The sequence below is a fragment of the Physcomitrium patens genome, chromosome 20 (assembly GCF_059467195.1).
Source record: "Physcomitrium patens ecotype Gransden chromosome 20, ASM5946719v1, whole genome shotgun sequence".
NCBI classification, from domain to species: Eukaryota; Viridiplantae; Streptophyta; class Bryopsida; order Funariales; family Funariaceae; genus Physcomitrium; species Physcomitrium patens.
In genome coordinates, this window is record NC_143429.1 from 16588544 (window position 1) to 16605030 (window position 16487).

Sequence of the window (16487 nt, forward strand, 5' to 3'; positions counted from 1 at the left end):
AAAATTGCACCTTCATAGAAGCAGCTTGTAGCATGCTTGAAATTGTCAAACGTAGCTACTCTTTTTAATTTGAAGAAACTGCACATGCATGTTATCTATACAACATTTTATTAAATAAAACTTTAAATTACACTACCTCCTATCACTTATGAATAAGTCTTTAGCTTAATCTATCCAATTTGAATTATTTTGATTGTCTTGTCTACTTTCAAATACGTGATGTAAAGAGCAAGTTAATGATGAAATAATAAAATTTACATTTTTGGCCTCACTAAAAACAATGATGTTGAAAGATTTTGATTTCACAATTCCACAACTTATGAAATATTTTTTAGTTCAAATCTCAACTTCTATTAAATCAATTTGCAGCATGATGCTAATTTCAAATCATCAAATCATTTTCACATTATTGAAATATCAACCATTAAATTACAAAATCCATATAATTGCTTAATAAAAAAATATATATATATGAAATTATGATACATAGATGAATACTTATTATAAATAGAGATTTAATTATAAAATATAGGATTTAAATATATCTAATACTTTTTCTTTATATTTATATAATTTTATAAAACATAAACAAACCCAATTCCTATAATAATACATTATATTCTTATTAGAACAATTCTTATTAAAAAAAATATACAATTTTAAAAATAATGTCATTAAATTTTGATTAAAAAAAAAAAACAAAACAAGATATAACAAATAAAAAAAATACTATAAAAAATATGACTACATAAGACTAGGATGAAAACTTAAACAAACTCAGTATTGTGTTTTTATAAATTTTTGGGCACCATTGTTAAGTTACAAAGTTGCTATAGGTCAATGAGCTAGGTTATGTCTTGTCTTTCTTTGATCCCACTTTGTCGGTTGGAGAGCAAGACTATGTGTGCAGTGGTGGTTCTTGTAGCATTGCAATTATCATGGACAAATGTTGGATTTTCTTCATGAGACAGCTAGACATTGTAGAGAGTTCTAGCAATTGTTGTTGTTCTTCCGGATGATGCTGTTGGATTCTTTTCTTGTTTGACAATAGTAGCATAATTGGTACTAGGAGCTGCGGCAAGTTTTCCTTGTATTTGAAACTAATATCAAATGTTTCTTACTTCTAATAAGTTGCTTTGGAAACAACCTACAACTAGAAGCTTAGGCTACAATTTGTGTGGCCTCTATCAAACATTTGCTCATTTTCTTCATAGCTAATATATATAGAAGTGAGACTAAAGCCACTCTCAATTTAGTCAATGCCATTCTTATGTTTCAGGTCTAAATTGAAGCCTACTTAACTTCTTTGTATTTTTTGATAGCAATTTAAGTTCTATTCTATCTTATAACTATCTATTCTCTCTTTATTTTCATTTTTCTATAGTAATACTTAAATACATTACCTTTTGACTTCTATTACAATTCAAGTCTTTGGCAATGCATCACATAATATAAATCAATATTCTTCACTTGATATCTAACCATAGTAATGTTACACTACTCATTATAAACTAAAACTCTTGACTTTCAATCCAATCTTAGCATTGTTCAACCAACACTCCAAAATCTCATAACAACAAAACAACAACTACTAAACAAACATCCATCAAAATCATTTAGCATAAACCCCAAAGTACCCAAGTAATAAGTTTAAACAACACCTTCATCCAAAAAATTAGCAACTAAATTCCAACCCAATCCAAAGATGTTACCTATCATAATCGAACTAGAATAATTTGCAAAATCATTTCTAAAACATACACAAGCCAACAGAAACAACATCATATATAAAGTGAATGCAACATCAAACACTAATTCCAAAGATATCAATTCCAAAAGAGAGACCAATTCCAAAAGATATCACCTCTAGAAAGGCACTAGAAATACAGAAACATCACCCATAAAGTGAATGCAATATCAAACACCACATAAGCTCAACTTGTCAGTCTCCAGAGAGACCAATTCCAAAAGATATCACCTCTAGAAAGGCACTAGAAATACAGAAACATCACCCATAAAGTGAATGCAATATCAAACACCACATAAGCTCAACTTGTCAGTCTCCAGAGAGACCAATTCCAAAAGATATCACCTCTAGAAAGGCACTAGAAATACAGAAACATCACCCATAAAGTGAATGCAATATCAAACACCACATAAGCTCAACTTGTCAGTCTCCAGAGAGACCAATTCCAAAAGATATCACCTCTAGAAAGGCACTAGAAATACAGAAACATCACCCATAAAGTGAATGCAATATCAAACACCACATAAGCTCAACTTGTCAGTCTCCAGAGAGACCAATTCCAAAAGATATCACCTCTAGAAAGGCACTAGAAATCCAGATTTAAATAATTAACTAAAACTTCACACTAAACAAACTGTTGACAACTGTAATATCCGGAATACATACTTTTACACACCAAGTGCTACAAAAATGCGACCTTTCTGTACATCAGCCTGCTTCTGTGCACGAGGTGAAACTCTCGTTACAAACCAGCACATTTGTATAAAAACAAGTATAAATCTACAGTTTCCCTATTCTCACCGACCGGTGCCCGCATTGCGAGCGCATGGAAATAGTGCTCTCCAATTGGCGCATTTTTGCACGCTGGCTCAATGATACTCAGCCCTTCGTTCAAAGTATCTTCCTTCTCATTGTCAGTATGAAACAAATCAGTACATATCCAGTGTTCTATTGCCAACGTTGTTCCATCCACAGATTCTGAAACGGTCGAAGACGTCGGAACGGACATGTTCGACGACACAATTGCCACATACGGCAGTACACGTGCTGCACTACACTGGGCTCAATGTGACGCCAAACGCTCTAAAGGCCACCGCATCAACGCCAATTCTTTCCACATTCCTGATCCTTCTTCGGATGTGATAGGTGCACTCAAAGACAACCTCGTTCCATGCACGATAAGTACCCAACTTCAACAATCATCCAGACCAAGACCACATCCTCCGCGACGCGGGCCGGTGCACCTTTCCGCTGCTGTACTTCTTCCAGCCAGTGACACATCGTGAATGCGACATTCCCAAACTCATCCTCACAAGATGCACAGTCCACGGCTACTGCTGCCGATCATGGCACAACTTACCACTTGCTATGTGTGCCCAACCAAGCCCCTCTCGACGCTCGTCTCCAACCGCATTACCTGAGGGCGTCTCGTGACCAACCATCCTCAACAGGGATCGCTAGCGCAGTTCTGTTCAAGACGACAGATAGCATTCGCGCGTCCTTCGACTCCAGCACAGACTGCTCTGGGACAAGACCATCCGGACAGACTCACATCGTATCATTCGCTCATTCTCGCACACGCAGCCACAGCAACACATGCACAACGACTCCATCAAACCATTGCAACCCACCCATCCACTGCACATCGGGCGCACGCGAGTCTCACAGTCCCGTGCCGACACTCACACTCACACTCGACACTTGAAAACTCTGAGATTTTGGAAATTCATGGCTCGCGCAAATAGTGTACAATTATGTCGTGCAGCTAAAAACTTCCTTGAATGCCAAGGTGGAAAATTATGCACATTCTTTTATGTTCCAGCAGGTGGTCGTCCCATGCACCGTCTGACGATCCAAACCGCCACACAGCACGAGCCTCCTCCCTTGATAGCTTCAGCGAATATGGCGGCCTACTCACTTGCCCACCAGGTTACTCAATGCGAAAATCGTGTTATGGCCGGGATCGGCAAGATGTGCCAATAGATTGTCGATGGGCCCGGTGTGAGTGTAGTTCGCTTGCACCACGGCGCCCAGCACGGCCAGCATGGCCAGCCTCCCATTCTTGATCTCCCTTGTCCTCAAATCCTTCAGCTTTGCGGCATCGCCCGTTTGGCCCCAGCCCAATGGGTCAAACCATAGACCTCCGGGGTAACCCACGTCGGTCCCGGTCAGCTTGTTGTTGGGAAACACGGGGTCCACGTTCACGCATCCGGGGTTGATGATGTCGGCCCATCTCCTGCCCTCTGCCCATGCAAACAGGATGATCTCGATCACGAAAAGTGTCGTCGCGTCCGTGAAGTATTGTTGGTCCCCAGCCACGGTCCACGACGGTGTGTTCAGGATTCCTGCCTTGGTCAGGGCCTCCGGAATGAAGATACCAGCAGCTCCCAGCATGGCCCACCGGCAGTGAACAAGCTCGGCTTGTACAAACCACTTCAGAAGCTCAGGGTCAGATCCTGCAATGTCATAGCGATCCAGTCAGATCACTCCATCCACCCGGCACCTCACCACGAAGCTAACGTTCGACGCATTACAAGACACTTGGTTGAACATCTTACCGAGGCCGAGAGGGTCGAAGCCGAAGTCTCCGGGCAGGCTGCAGAACAGTCAGGGCAAAGGCCTTAGCAACATCACTCGTCTCTTTAACACACAACGAGTCGGTGACAAAGTCCTCATAAAAATCCAAGAATTAGGTCTTAATTTTACGCAGCGATCTTTTTCATGCAAGCCAAAAGTGCAGCGAAACTCACGACAACGTCTTTCGGGACATCGCCCGGACTGACGGGAGAGGAGTCTACCTGCCGTCGAGCCATTCTGGGGGCTGGCTTCCAGGGAACCACAGGGGCCTGTCATTGTTGGGGAGGCTGGGTTGAGCGGGAACCGGGGCCTCGGCCTGGGGAGATGCAGCGATCCTGGTGACCCTGCGTACACGTCCAGCCAACAAGGAGGTCCTAGCTGGTCCGGCACTGTTCACCACCTTGCTGCATAAAAGAACATGACATGCCAAGCGCTGGTGAGTATACTTAAGCTGTGTCACCCCTGTGCCAACTCCCACAAAATCACGACAGCCGCGCAATCCTAAAAACCAACACCTCAAGTTCGGAGGGAGAGAGAACCAATGGATAACCTAGGCAATCACACCAAATTACCACAAAGTCGCCGAGTGCAATTCCAACTCAAACCGCGGAATGCAGCGACGCGCAAGTCGAGAGGGCAGGCGGGGGGGGGGGGGGGGACACAAACCTGGTGGATGGGCCAGCGACAACAGCGACGTTGGAGGAGGCGCACACAGCGGATGCCATGGCAACGGACGGAAGGGAAGGGAATGGAAGGGAGCAAGCAGGCAGGCAAGCAGGGCAGAAGGGGAGAGAGCAGGCAATGGAAGCGAGCGAGGCCAAATGGCTGCCGAGAGGGGGCTCCGGGCTTACGAAGGAAGGAAGATGCGTGCGGTAGCGCTGGTTCTAGTGAGTTACTACTAGTGAGAAGAGGGATAAGGTGGAGGGGAGGTCCGATGCACGCCCGGCCATTGGGCCATGCCCCTGCTATCTGCTCTCCCCCTCGCCCATTGGCCGGGACCCATCCTCCCTGGAACTCCCACCCTACACCCCCTCCCCAGCCAGCCTCGTTCCATCCCCGCTTGTTGCTGACTCGGATTCCCCGCCCCCCCCCTTCTCCACGTCGTCACCTCCTTCCCACCTGGATCTCCACTGCTCGTTGTTGTATGGATGCGCTGCATCTCCCCGCCACCACGCTTCTATCCCACGTGGACCTTCGCTAATTATCTGTTCTTTTTCTTTCTATCTTTCTTCACTCGTACATATCTGTTGCTTGTTATGCAACACCAAATATTGCTCATGTCTCTGAAGCATTTTTCTCTATCTATGCCATAAGTTATTGGTGTTGTTGTAGATATCTCTTTGTATGTGTGTAGAGGTAAGGCAATGAGCTTAGGCCACAAATGAAGGGAAACTTGAGCAATTTTTTTCTTGAGGATTCAACACCCTACAACTCCATGTTTGTAATTCTTTTTAAAGATGACCTCCAGCATGTTGAGATGGATATTATATCTAATGTCAAAACTTTATGTCGCACATTACATGAGAAAAATCTTATTATTAGATGGAGAGCAATGCAAGAATCAGTAATTGGTAAATAAGTCCACATTAGTATTAGCTATGATGGATTATGTTACTCATCCAAAGTATTGACACCTGATAGTAAGGATGTTATTCATTTGAAGAGCTTGTATTTGTCGTAGATGATACCTGTTGAAGTATCTCAATGGCATAGAGTCAAAGGAGCAGTAAGTGAAAAGATAAAGTGTTATTATGAGGTCGTCAAAATTATTGGGAGACATAATAAAGTAGATGGATACTTAAAGGTCAAAGAAAGCACTAAATAGGCAATCAAGAAGTAACATGTTACATATTAGATCTTGTATAGTAGCACCACAAGTTAAGCTATTGTTTGGCCAAAAACTATGTAATTTCAACTAAGTAGTTAATTAATTCTTGTCTTTTTTTATTATTATGTGTATGTCACAGACATACACATGTAAGCCCATAATTACCTATATAAATAGGTAGAATTAAGTAGAAGTAGATAAAAATAAGTTGATTCTATAATATCATCTATGGAAGCTTTCTAGAAGCTTCATAGATGTTGCTTTGACTTTATATGTGTCTTTAATTGACTTTTTGGGTTAAAAATGTGGTCAACAAGTTGGCCATGTTCCACACATGTTGTTAGCTTGAAATCGAAGCTAATTATGTGGTCCACATGTAGAAAAATTTGCCTTATAAGTCAAGATATGTGTCCTACAAAGTTAATACATATTAGAAGTTCTATACAACATCGCCACATAGCTCCTAGTTAGATAGTATGTATAGAGACAAGAGTGAAGCCTTCTTCACTCTTGTCAACTCCTTTCTTGCTTGTAGTCTAGTTTCAAGAGTCTCAAGTTTTCTTGTTTTTTTGCAATAAGCCTTTCCAATTTTTTTTAATATGCGTACTTCCTTATTTTTATTTTTTCACTATTTTTTTGGACATGGATTTCATTGGTTTATGCATTAAATTTTAGTTTATATTCTTGATAGATTGACAAGAGTACACTTATAGAATCAGAGCTTTGTCTTGTCTTGATTAAAGGTAGATTACCTCTTTCTCATGATAAGATATAAGCATATTAGAAGTTGTGAATTACTCTCTTTTAAACTTATATTATTCTTAGTATTTTCTTTGTCCTCAAGTTCTTTCTTTTTCTTATCTTGAGTGGTATTAGATATTTATTTTAATGTTATCATGGGAGATCTTGTTAAAATGAAGAGTGCAATGACACAAATATAAGAACAATTGAGGGAGTTGATACTTGCGATGCATCAACTTAGCTTACTACCACAAGGATCAACAAGAATGGTAAGAAGTGAGGATATAGAGATGATTAGAGCTGCTTCAATATTTGCACCAAATCATGTTCCTCCACCCATGGTGGAACATCTTTCAATTATTAGAGAACCAAGAGTTACTCTACCCGAGAAGTTTGATGGTATAAGATCTAAATTTTGAGGATTTATCAATTAAGTACAACTTGTGATTGAATTTCAACCTCAAAGCTATCCAACTCTAGGACCACAAGTTATATTCATTGGTACACTTCATCAAGTTAGATTTTTATTTTAAATGTGGAAGAAATCATGTAATTAGCAATTACGATAATATACAACAATAATAGATAAAGTATCAAAATATGCAAAATCTATGTTGTAGAGAGGTGACCATTATAAATACCAAAAAGCTATAGTTATTGGTAATCTTGATGATAGAAGTCAAGTGTGCCAAGGTAAGTATCTACACTAATTAGCACCAACTTAAAGTATCTACAAAAACGGAATAAATACCTCATCTTTTGTATATAATAAAACATTAAAAATTAATTGAAAGGATTTAAAAACAAATAGAATAGGATCTATGCATAAATAATGCCATAAAGCCAATTGATGTTAATGTTGAAGAAACTACATTATAGAATATATTCAATAATATTATGATTACAGTTTTGCTCGCTTGATTATTCAAACTAAATTTCAAAATATTGATGTATCTAAAATACAAGGCATGCTCTAAACCATCATACCAAGTAGTTGTAGATATAAATATTGCAACCATAGATTCCAACATTGCAATTATCAAGCTTTGTATTAAGAAGCATTAGCAAACTAATATACTTGTGGAAGGGAGATTTGGCATTAATATCATAGAAAATCATAAATCCAAGTTCTTTGGACTTTTTCAACTTAAAACAACTTCATTTACATTTTGCATGTCAAATAATCCTCAAGTTATGTTCCTTGAGATATTGCAAAATATAATTTTTACAATCTTAGAGATTAATGTACTTATTATTTTTTTCAATTATATAGATGTGTATGAAGAGCTATAGCTTGGTCTTCTTGAAAAGACTATGGTTAGGAGATTTGAATGGAATTTATTATTGCTGTAGCAACCAAATCACTATTTATTATTTATATCAAAACATGTATATTCATATTGATAGTTGTTTAAGTCAAGAAAAAACCTCGATGTTTCAATTAATTATAAGCAACAATGGAATATTTAGATTAAATTCCAATGAAAAGATTTTATTAATGTACTCAAATCATTATTGATTTCTATTATAAAATTAAACCTTGCGGTAATAACAAATGACAAACAATTGGATATATCCATGAAATTTACATTGAAGCTCTAAGACTGGCCTACCATTTATGAACACTGATCATACATTAAATTGAGAGGACAAAAAATTTCAAGATGGTTGCATAATCTGAAAGAAAAAATAGAACTTGTTTACTTCAAGACATCTTTAAAATCTAAACATATTAAATTAAATGCCAATATATTTAAAAATATAAAATCACTTTAATTATATTATTTTATAAATATTGGAATATATTTGCTTGATCATAGAAGGATGTAGAAAAAATAATTGGAAAAATAATAGAGCATTAGATTGATCTTGTCTCAAATGCCATTTCAATTCAACATTGGCATTATTAAATGAATTTCAATTATGTGCAATCCCTAAAATAAGAGCTTGACAAACTTCTACAAGCCAAATTTATTTTGCTTATGGATTTTGTTTTATAGTTGTCATCTATAGTAATCATCTCAAAAAATCACGAGCTCTACATTTGCATAGATTTTTATAAATTAAACTTTACTATAAAAAAATAATCTTTATTTCCTTCCATATATGGAAGAAATCATTAATAAGGTAACAAGCCACAAGATATATATAACTTCATTGATTATTTCTCAGGATACTACCAAGTAGCTATAGTGCTTAAGGACAAAAATAAAACAACTTGTTTCATGGAATGAAAACCATTTCAATTCAAATGCATGGTGTTTTGATAGAAAAAATGAATTGATGATATTTCAATGCATAAAAGAATTTGAATTTGAACCATATCTCAATTTATTTTATTTTTTAAATATACTTCAATGATGAAACCATCTGCATGCTTAAAAACAAACACATCCAACATTTGCAACAAATCTTTGAAGCTTGTTAAAGATATGTCATCAATTTGAATGTGGATAAATGTAAGTTTTTTTTTTTTTTGGAAGGCTCATACTTGTATATATTATCTATTATTTAGGCAAGTTTTTGGACTCTAAAAAAATCAAACAAATATAAAATATATCCAAATCTTGCAATCAAATATCCATACAAAGTACATGTTGGATTGCTTAATTTAATAAGATATTTATAAAAAAATTGAAACATCTAATCTCACTCATATCTAAATTTAATAAACACAAGTATGAATATGACCTTCATTAAAATGCAGTAGCTATTAAAGCTTTTGAAGAAATGAAAAGCATATTCACAAACCATCTTATATTTTTGGCATCTAACAAATAACTTTTATTTTTTATAAAACACTCACACATCTAATATTGATGTTGGAGTAATTCTTATATAAAATCACATGAGAAAAGCAAGTCAATCTATATTATACTCAAGCCAAAGGTTTAAAAAAATATTTTTTAAAATTTAATTATAGAATACAAGGCCTTGACGATGGTCTATGCTATAAAAAAGACAAGAAGTATTTACTTGAAAAGAAATTTTAGTTTGTTATTGATCATCATGCCTTATTTTACCTAGTAAATTAATATGTAATTATAAAATAAATAATCCAATGGATAATGTTATGGAATATGACTTCAAGGTTGTTCACATCTTTAGGAAATAAAATGTAATTATTGATTATCTCTTAAGAACTCTTAATATAACACTAAACACAAATATTGACAAATTGTTCTTAAACCAATACTTATACATTATTGTTGTAGATATAACCTCACTTTTATATAATTAGATGTATGATATTATTACATATTTGATTATCAAATATATTCCATTTATAATTATAAGATCGCATTGTTTCAATTTTGTGTACTAAATATTATTATATATATACATTAATAATAAACTATATAAACTTAAGATAGATCATATTATCCAATCATATATCCCAATGGCCCAAAACCATAAGCTAATGCAAGTATCACAAAAAACCACAAAGCCACACAAAAAACCACAAAGCAACTAGTAGTACTATTAAGAAAGTTCTTTTTGCATGGTATTAGGCCAAGTAGAATAAATATTAATTAGCTGCTCTTTGGATCTATTATGTAGCTTATAAAATTGCAATAGACCACTCTCCATTTGAACTTGTATTTGGTGTTCAATCTCTACTCTCTATAGAATACATTATGCATACACTTTAAAAACTTGTATCTTTAAAAGATTCAACTATTAAAGCACTTGTTGCCCCTATAGATGATCTTAAATAAATAGAAATTTTTTTCGACCATGCCATAATTAAAATTAAATATATTAATATAAATAAATAATAATAATAATAAATAAATATTAGCTAACAATCTAAAGAAGATAGTTGACATTCTATCATATCTCCCTGTCCTTAAACTTACTTAAGTACTTGTCATCTAAGGATTTACAATCTATAAGTCTTTGTATGAACTTCTTTCACTACTTTATGTTCATAGCAGATAAGAAATAACAATAGTAACTCTCTAAATCTACATTATTTATCTATGCATTGGGATTTTACTCATTAATTTCAAATTAGCTATGAATAGAATTTTTTTTTATCTTTTCTTACTCTTATTTATTTGCTAATTTTGTTCATGGATCTCGTACTCATCCTCCATTAAGTCTCTCAAAGTTTTGTCATTTGATGCTTCTCAACATAGTCACCAAATGTTATTTGAGCTTTCAAGGTTACCAATAAGGAAGAAACATGACCTTGCAAAATTGGACTTCATACATTGTCAAGGACATGAACTAAAAGATGATGCATAGACCAATGAAATCTATGTCAAAAAAATAGTGACAAAATAAAAATAAGAAAGTACGTATATTAAAAAAAATTAAAAAGGCTTATTGCTAAAAGACAAGAAAACTTGAGACTCTTAAAACTAGACTAGAGGCAAGAAAGGAATTGACAAGAATGAAGAGGGCTTCATTCTTGTCTCTATACATATTATCTAACTAGGAGCTACGTAGCGATGTTCTATAGGACCTTTAATATGTGTTGACTTTGTAGGACACATGCCTTGACTTACAAGGCAAATTTTTCTACATATGGGCCACATAGTTAGCTTCGACTTCAAGCTAACAATATGTGTGGCACATGGCCCACTTGTTGACTATGTTTTTAATCCAAAAAATCAATTAAAGATACATATAAAGTCAAAGCAACATCTATAAAGCTTCTAGAAAGCTTCCATAGAAGATAATATAGAATTAACTTGCTTTTACCTACTTCTACTTAATTCTACTTATTTGTACAAGTAATTGTGAGCTTACATGCATATGTTCGTGATATTATCTCTGCTTTTAGGAATGAGTTCCACAAGGAGTAATCATCATATGTTTAAGAAATCTATGATACACAAATTATATTCGCCACATACTCAGATCTTTGTTCTCTTCGAAGATGGTTGATAGGGCCTCTCAACTATCAATAGTGTCTCATACAAGGGTAGGAAGATCATCCTATTATCTGATCATTATTGAAGCCTTCATAACTTCTTTCAAGTAAAACATTTGGAACACCGTCAAGAGTTATTTCTAATTCTAATAAAATTATCAAACATCAGGAGTCTCTTCCAAGATCGTAATACCAAATACATTGTATCTTACCATCTATTCAAGGAAAAATATGTTGTTCTTAAGGATCTTCATCTCGAGTGCGTCGTCTTGAAGGTTGTGACAATTACAATGTCTTGTCTAGCATGTCAATAAATAAAGGCTCTTCAATCAAATCCGCTAGTTGTTGATAGTCCATCTCTTTAGTGTCACAACTACAAAGAAGCTACAAACAAGGATTGAAAGTAGAATGTTATATTGCTTAGATCTTGTTTCTTTTATAAGGAAGGTTTTCATATTGATTTTGATAGATGTTGTCGATGAAAAACCTCCACCGCCTTTGTTGCATTTGTAAGATTCTTTATTAGCTCTCATGTACATTCACTAATATCATATCCGTACTAATGTACAAGATATTCCAATTTATTTTGGTACCACCTTGAATCTAAGACTTCTTTGACTTTGAACTCTTCATTATTGTCCACTTCTATAGGAGGAGGTAGAGCTTGTCTTCTTCTTAGTATGTCCACTATCTTGTATGGTTTAAGAAGAGATACGTGGAATACTGGATGGATTTTTATTGACTTTGGTAGGTGTAAACAATATACAATAAGATTAATTTGTGCAAAAATAGAAAATAGTCCAAGTCTATGGTAGTCCAATTTGTCACAAAGACAACTGGTCTTAATATTGTGACAAAGTAACTATAACTTATCACTTGTGTGGAATGGTAGTTCTTCCTTTCGATAGACATCTACATTGATTTTTTGTTATTCTTCAACTTCATTTAACTACATCTTCATTATTGCATATAGCTCTGATAAATGATTTACCAAATCTTCTAATGTAGGATTATTAGCTTTTAAAAAGTCAAAAGTATCAAATTATGGATGATAACCATAATTGAAAAAGAAAGATGTTTGTTTTATTGAAGAATGCACCATTTTATTATAGGCAAACTCTACCAATGACAAAAGAATTGTCTAATCATCTTATTCGTAGTTGATAGTACATCTTAAATACTATTCTAAAATTTGATTAATATACTCTGTTTATTCATTAGTTTGAGGATGGAATGTCCAAAATAGTTTTATATCTACTTTTAAAATCTTGAAAAGAATCTGCCAAAATCTTGATACAAATTGAGTTCTCTTATCCGATATAATATCTTTGGATAATCCATGATAGCGATAGATATTGTACAGAAAGAACTTAGCTATTTCTTCACTTGTGATAGATTTTATACATGGTACAAAATGTACCATCTTAAAAAAATGATCTACTAATATGAATATAGAATTATAAGAACTTTAGATTGGAAGATCTATGTTGAAATCCATAGGATTAAAAGACCATGGTTGTTTTGGAATAGGTGATGGTTGAAGAAGTTTGTAAGGTCGATGATGAGGAGTTTTTGATCTTAAAAAAATATTGCATGACTGAACAAAGTCTTTCATACCCTTTCACATTTGTGGCCACCAAAAATCTCTAAATATAAGCCTCAAAGTATCATAAATGTCCTACTACTAGAAAGTCATGATGTACTTGAAGAACACGTAATCATGCTTCTCCTTTTGGAACATATAATCGACCTTCAAAATAGAGTAGGTTGTTTTTTAACTCAAACTTAGAAGTATCTTGAGACTTAGAAGAAGGATTTTTGATATTATAAAGAAGAGGATCAGAAGACATACTTGATTGGTTTTGTTTCTCAAGGGTTGAATCAAAGTCAACATTGATTTTATTACTCGAAGATGAAAATACTTTAGCTGCAAGATAATTATTCTTTGTTAATCAAAAGATGCATCTCCTTCTTTTTGGTAGAAGATAAGAACATCTAGAAAAGACGTCTAACAAATCTTGTTGTTTTTCAAGTCAATATGTGATCTTGAAATCAAATCTTGATAAGGACATACTCCAACGGGCTTGGCATCAATTTAAAATATGTGTTGACATAAAGTACTTGAGATTCTTGTGATCTATATATATAGTGACTAGTTTAGAAGTGTCTTCTAGATGATGATGCCATTCTTAAAATAAATCCATGATTACAAGAAGTTCTTTGCGGTGGATTTCATAATTAATCTCGGTTGCTGAAAATTTTTTGGAATGAAAAGCTATTGAGTGAACTTTATCATCTACTCCCATTTGTAATAATACAACATCCAAAGCAAAGTTTGATGCATATCCAAAAAAAAGTTGACGCAATATAAAATTGGTACAAAAATAAAGGCTGATTTCAAAGTTTCAAAAGATGCTTCAACTTCTTTAGTCTACTCAAGTTTGTCTTTGCAAGTCAAACATGTAAGTGGAGCTACAACTTCAGAGAAGTCTTTGATAAAGATCCGATAATAGTTGATAAAGTCCAAAAAACATTTGACATCTCTTACCATTTTTGGAATCTTCCAATCCATAATTGTTTGAATTTTCTTAAGATCCATCATAAGTCCATCATTTAAAATGATGTATCCTAATTAGTCGACTTGAGTAGTATGGAATACATACTTTTTTTTTATCTTGGCATAGAATCCCTCATTTTTTAGTTTTTGTAACATACAACAAATATGAAATTTATATTTATTTGTATTGTTAGAATAGATCAAAATGTCATTTAGATAACACACAACAGAATTATCAAAAAACTCTCAAAAACATCATTCATTAGATGTTGAAAAATTACCGATATATTTGTAAGTCCAAAAAGCATGATGTTGTATTCAAAATGTCCATATTTAATTCAAAATGTAGTCTTCTATTGATTTCTTACTTTAATACATACTACATTATATGCTCTCTACAGATCTATTTTTGTGTAGATCTTAGCTTGATTCAGTTGATCAAGAAGTCCAGATATCAAAGGTAGAGGGTATCTATTCTTGATGGTAATCTTGTTAAGTCCTCGATAATCAATGATCCATCTTTCTTCTTCACAAATAAGATTGAAGCTCTTGCTCCTGATTTGAAATAGTGTATGAAATTCTTGGTCAAATTTTTTTTAATATATTCCTTGAGTTTAAATAATTTATTTTGTGAAAAACTATAGATTGGTCCAAATGGCAGTTATGTTTCTTCTTGAGGATCAATTAAGCAGTCATAGGGATGATGTTTTGAAAGAGTATCCACATTTTTCTTCTCAAATACATCTTAAAATTCTTGATACTAGCTAACAATGCGACTTGAAGTCTTCACATTATTAGAAACAAGTGTGGCATAAATGACACAAGGTGATCCTTCTTTTGTAGTATGTAAGAAAGCTCTTGCACCTACAAACATAAGTTTAATTGCACTAGACTTATAACTTTCTACTGGATTTATTTCACTCTTAATTATGCTTTTAGAAAAATCAAGGATATGAGAAATCCAATCAATACAAGGATTATACTTTTTTAACCATGATAAACCTAAAATGACTAGATTAGAGAGAGATATAATTTTATTATAGATTACACAACTACTATGACCATTTATTGCTACATCTATAGGAATTGTTTCATGAATAACATCTCTAGAAGACAACGGATGACCATCTATGACTTCTACATGAACATGTTTGATTTTTTGTACTAACAATATTTTATAACTTTAGACAAATTCTACATCTACGAAAAAAGTTGAGGCTATTGAATCTATCAAGGGGGAGGTTTTATAATTATTCGGTCCTAAATGTACATCTATTATAAAACAAGGAGAAAGTTTTGAAGAGAGGATAGGACCTACATTAGAAATTTTAGAAGATTCCAACTGCACGATCCCTATTGTAGAAAGACAAATTTGATTTTTGACACATTATCTTCTTTGACAGATATGCTCCTCATTTTGTAATTTTATAACTTCTTTGAATAATGTTGAACACTGTATCTAGATTCACCATAATAAAAATACAATCCTTCTTAACAGCGATGACTCTTTTCTTGCTCCGTAAAAAATTTAAGATCTAACACATCAATTTCCATATCCTCTAATTGTGAATGTATATGTTGAGGAAATTTTGATGTTGCCATCAAATTGTAGTAACAGTGAGGACCATTTGTACGACTCACAAATCAAAATTTAAAAAGTAGATTGTCACATTCTACAGCAAAGTCAATTGCTTGACCCAATATTTGACGACCAAGTAAGTAGAACATCATTATATTTTGCAACATCTCAAGGAACATAACTTGAGTATTATTTGCCATGCAAAATGTAAATGAAGTTTTTTTAAGTTGAAAAAGTCCAAAGAACTTGGATTTATGATTTTCTATGATATTAATGCCAAATCTCCCTTCCACAAGTATATTAGTTTGCTAATGCTTCTTAATACAAAGCTTGATAATTGCAATGTTGGAATCTATGGTTGCAATATTTATATCTACAACTACTTGGTATGATGGTTTAGAGCATGCCTTGTATTTTAGATACATCAATATTTTGAAATTTAGTTTGAATAATCAAGCGAGCAAAACTGTAATCATAATATTATTGAATATATTCTATAATGTAGTTTCTTCAACATTAACATCAATTGGCTTTATGGCATTATTTATGCATAGATCCTATTCTATTTGTTTTTAA

General features: G+C 34.0%; 1 protein-coding gene across 1 annotated transcript; it reads right to left on the reverse strand.

Annotated features, from left to right (window-relative positions):
* Window positions 1-3448: 3448 nt before the first annotated feature.
* LOC112273321 (photosystem I chlorophyll a/b-binding protein 2, chloroplastic) lies at window positions 3449-5135 on the reverse strand. Its single transcript, XM_024501960.3, has 4 exons — window positions 4991-5135; window positions 4546-4728; window positions 4306-4343; window positions 3449-4203 (listed from the first exon to the last, which is right to left on the reverse strand). The coding sequence occupies exons 1-4, from the start codon at window positions 5047-5049 to the stop codon at window positions 3662-3664; spliced, it is 822 nt and encodes a 273-aa protein (XP_024357728.1). The 5' UTR covers window positions 5050-5135; the 3' UTR covers window positions 3449-3661.
* Between the last annotated feature and the right edge of the window lie 11352 nt (window positions 5136-16487).

What these genes read in the sequence shown, in the direction of transcription:
- LOC112273321 (XM_024501960.3), bottom strand. Translation starts at nt 5,049, where the DNA reads ATGGCATCCGCTGTGTGCGCCTCCTCCAACGTCGCTGTTGTCGCTGGC. An exon ending in GTCGCTGGCCCATCCACCAG is followed by an intron (nt 4,729 to 4,990) that starts GTTTGTGTCCCC and finishes TCTTTTATGCAG; the next exon opens with CAAGGTGGTGAACAGTGCCG. An exon ending in CCAGAATGGCTCGACGGCAG is followed by an intron (nt 4,344 to 4,545) that starts GTAGACTCCTCT and finishes ACTGTTCTGCAG; the next exon opens with CCTGCCCGGAGACTTCGGCT.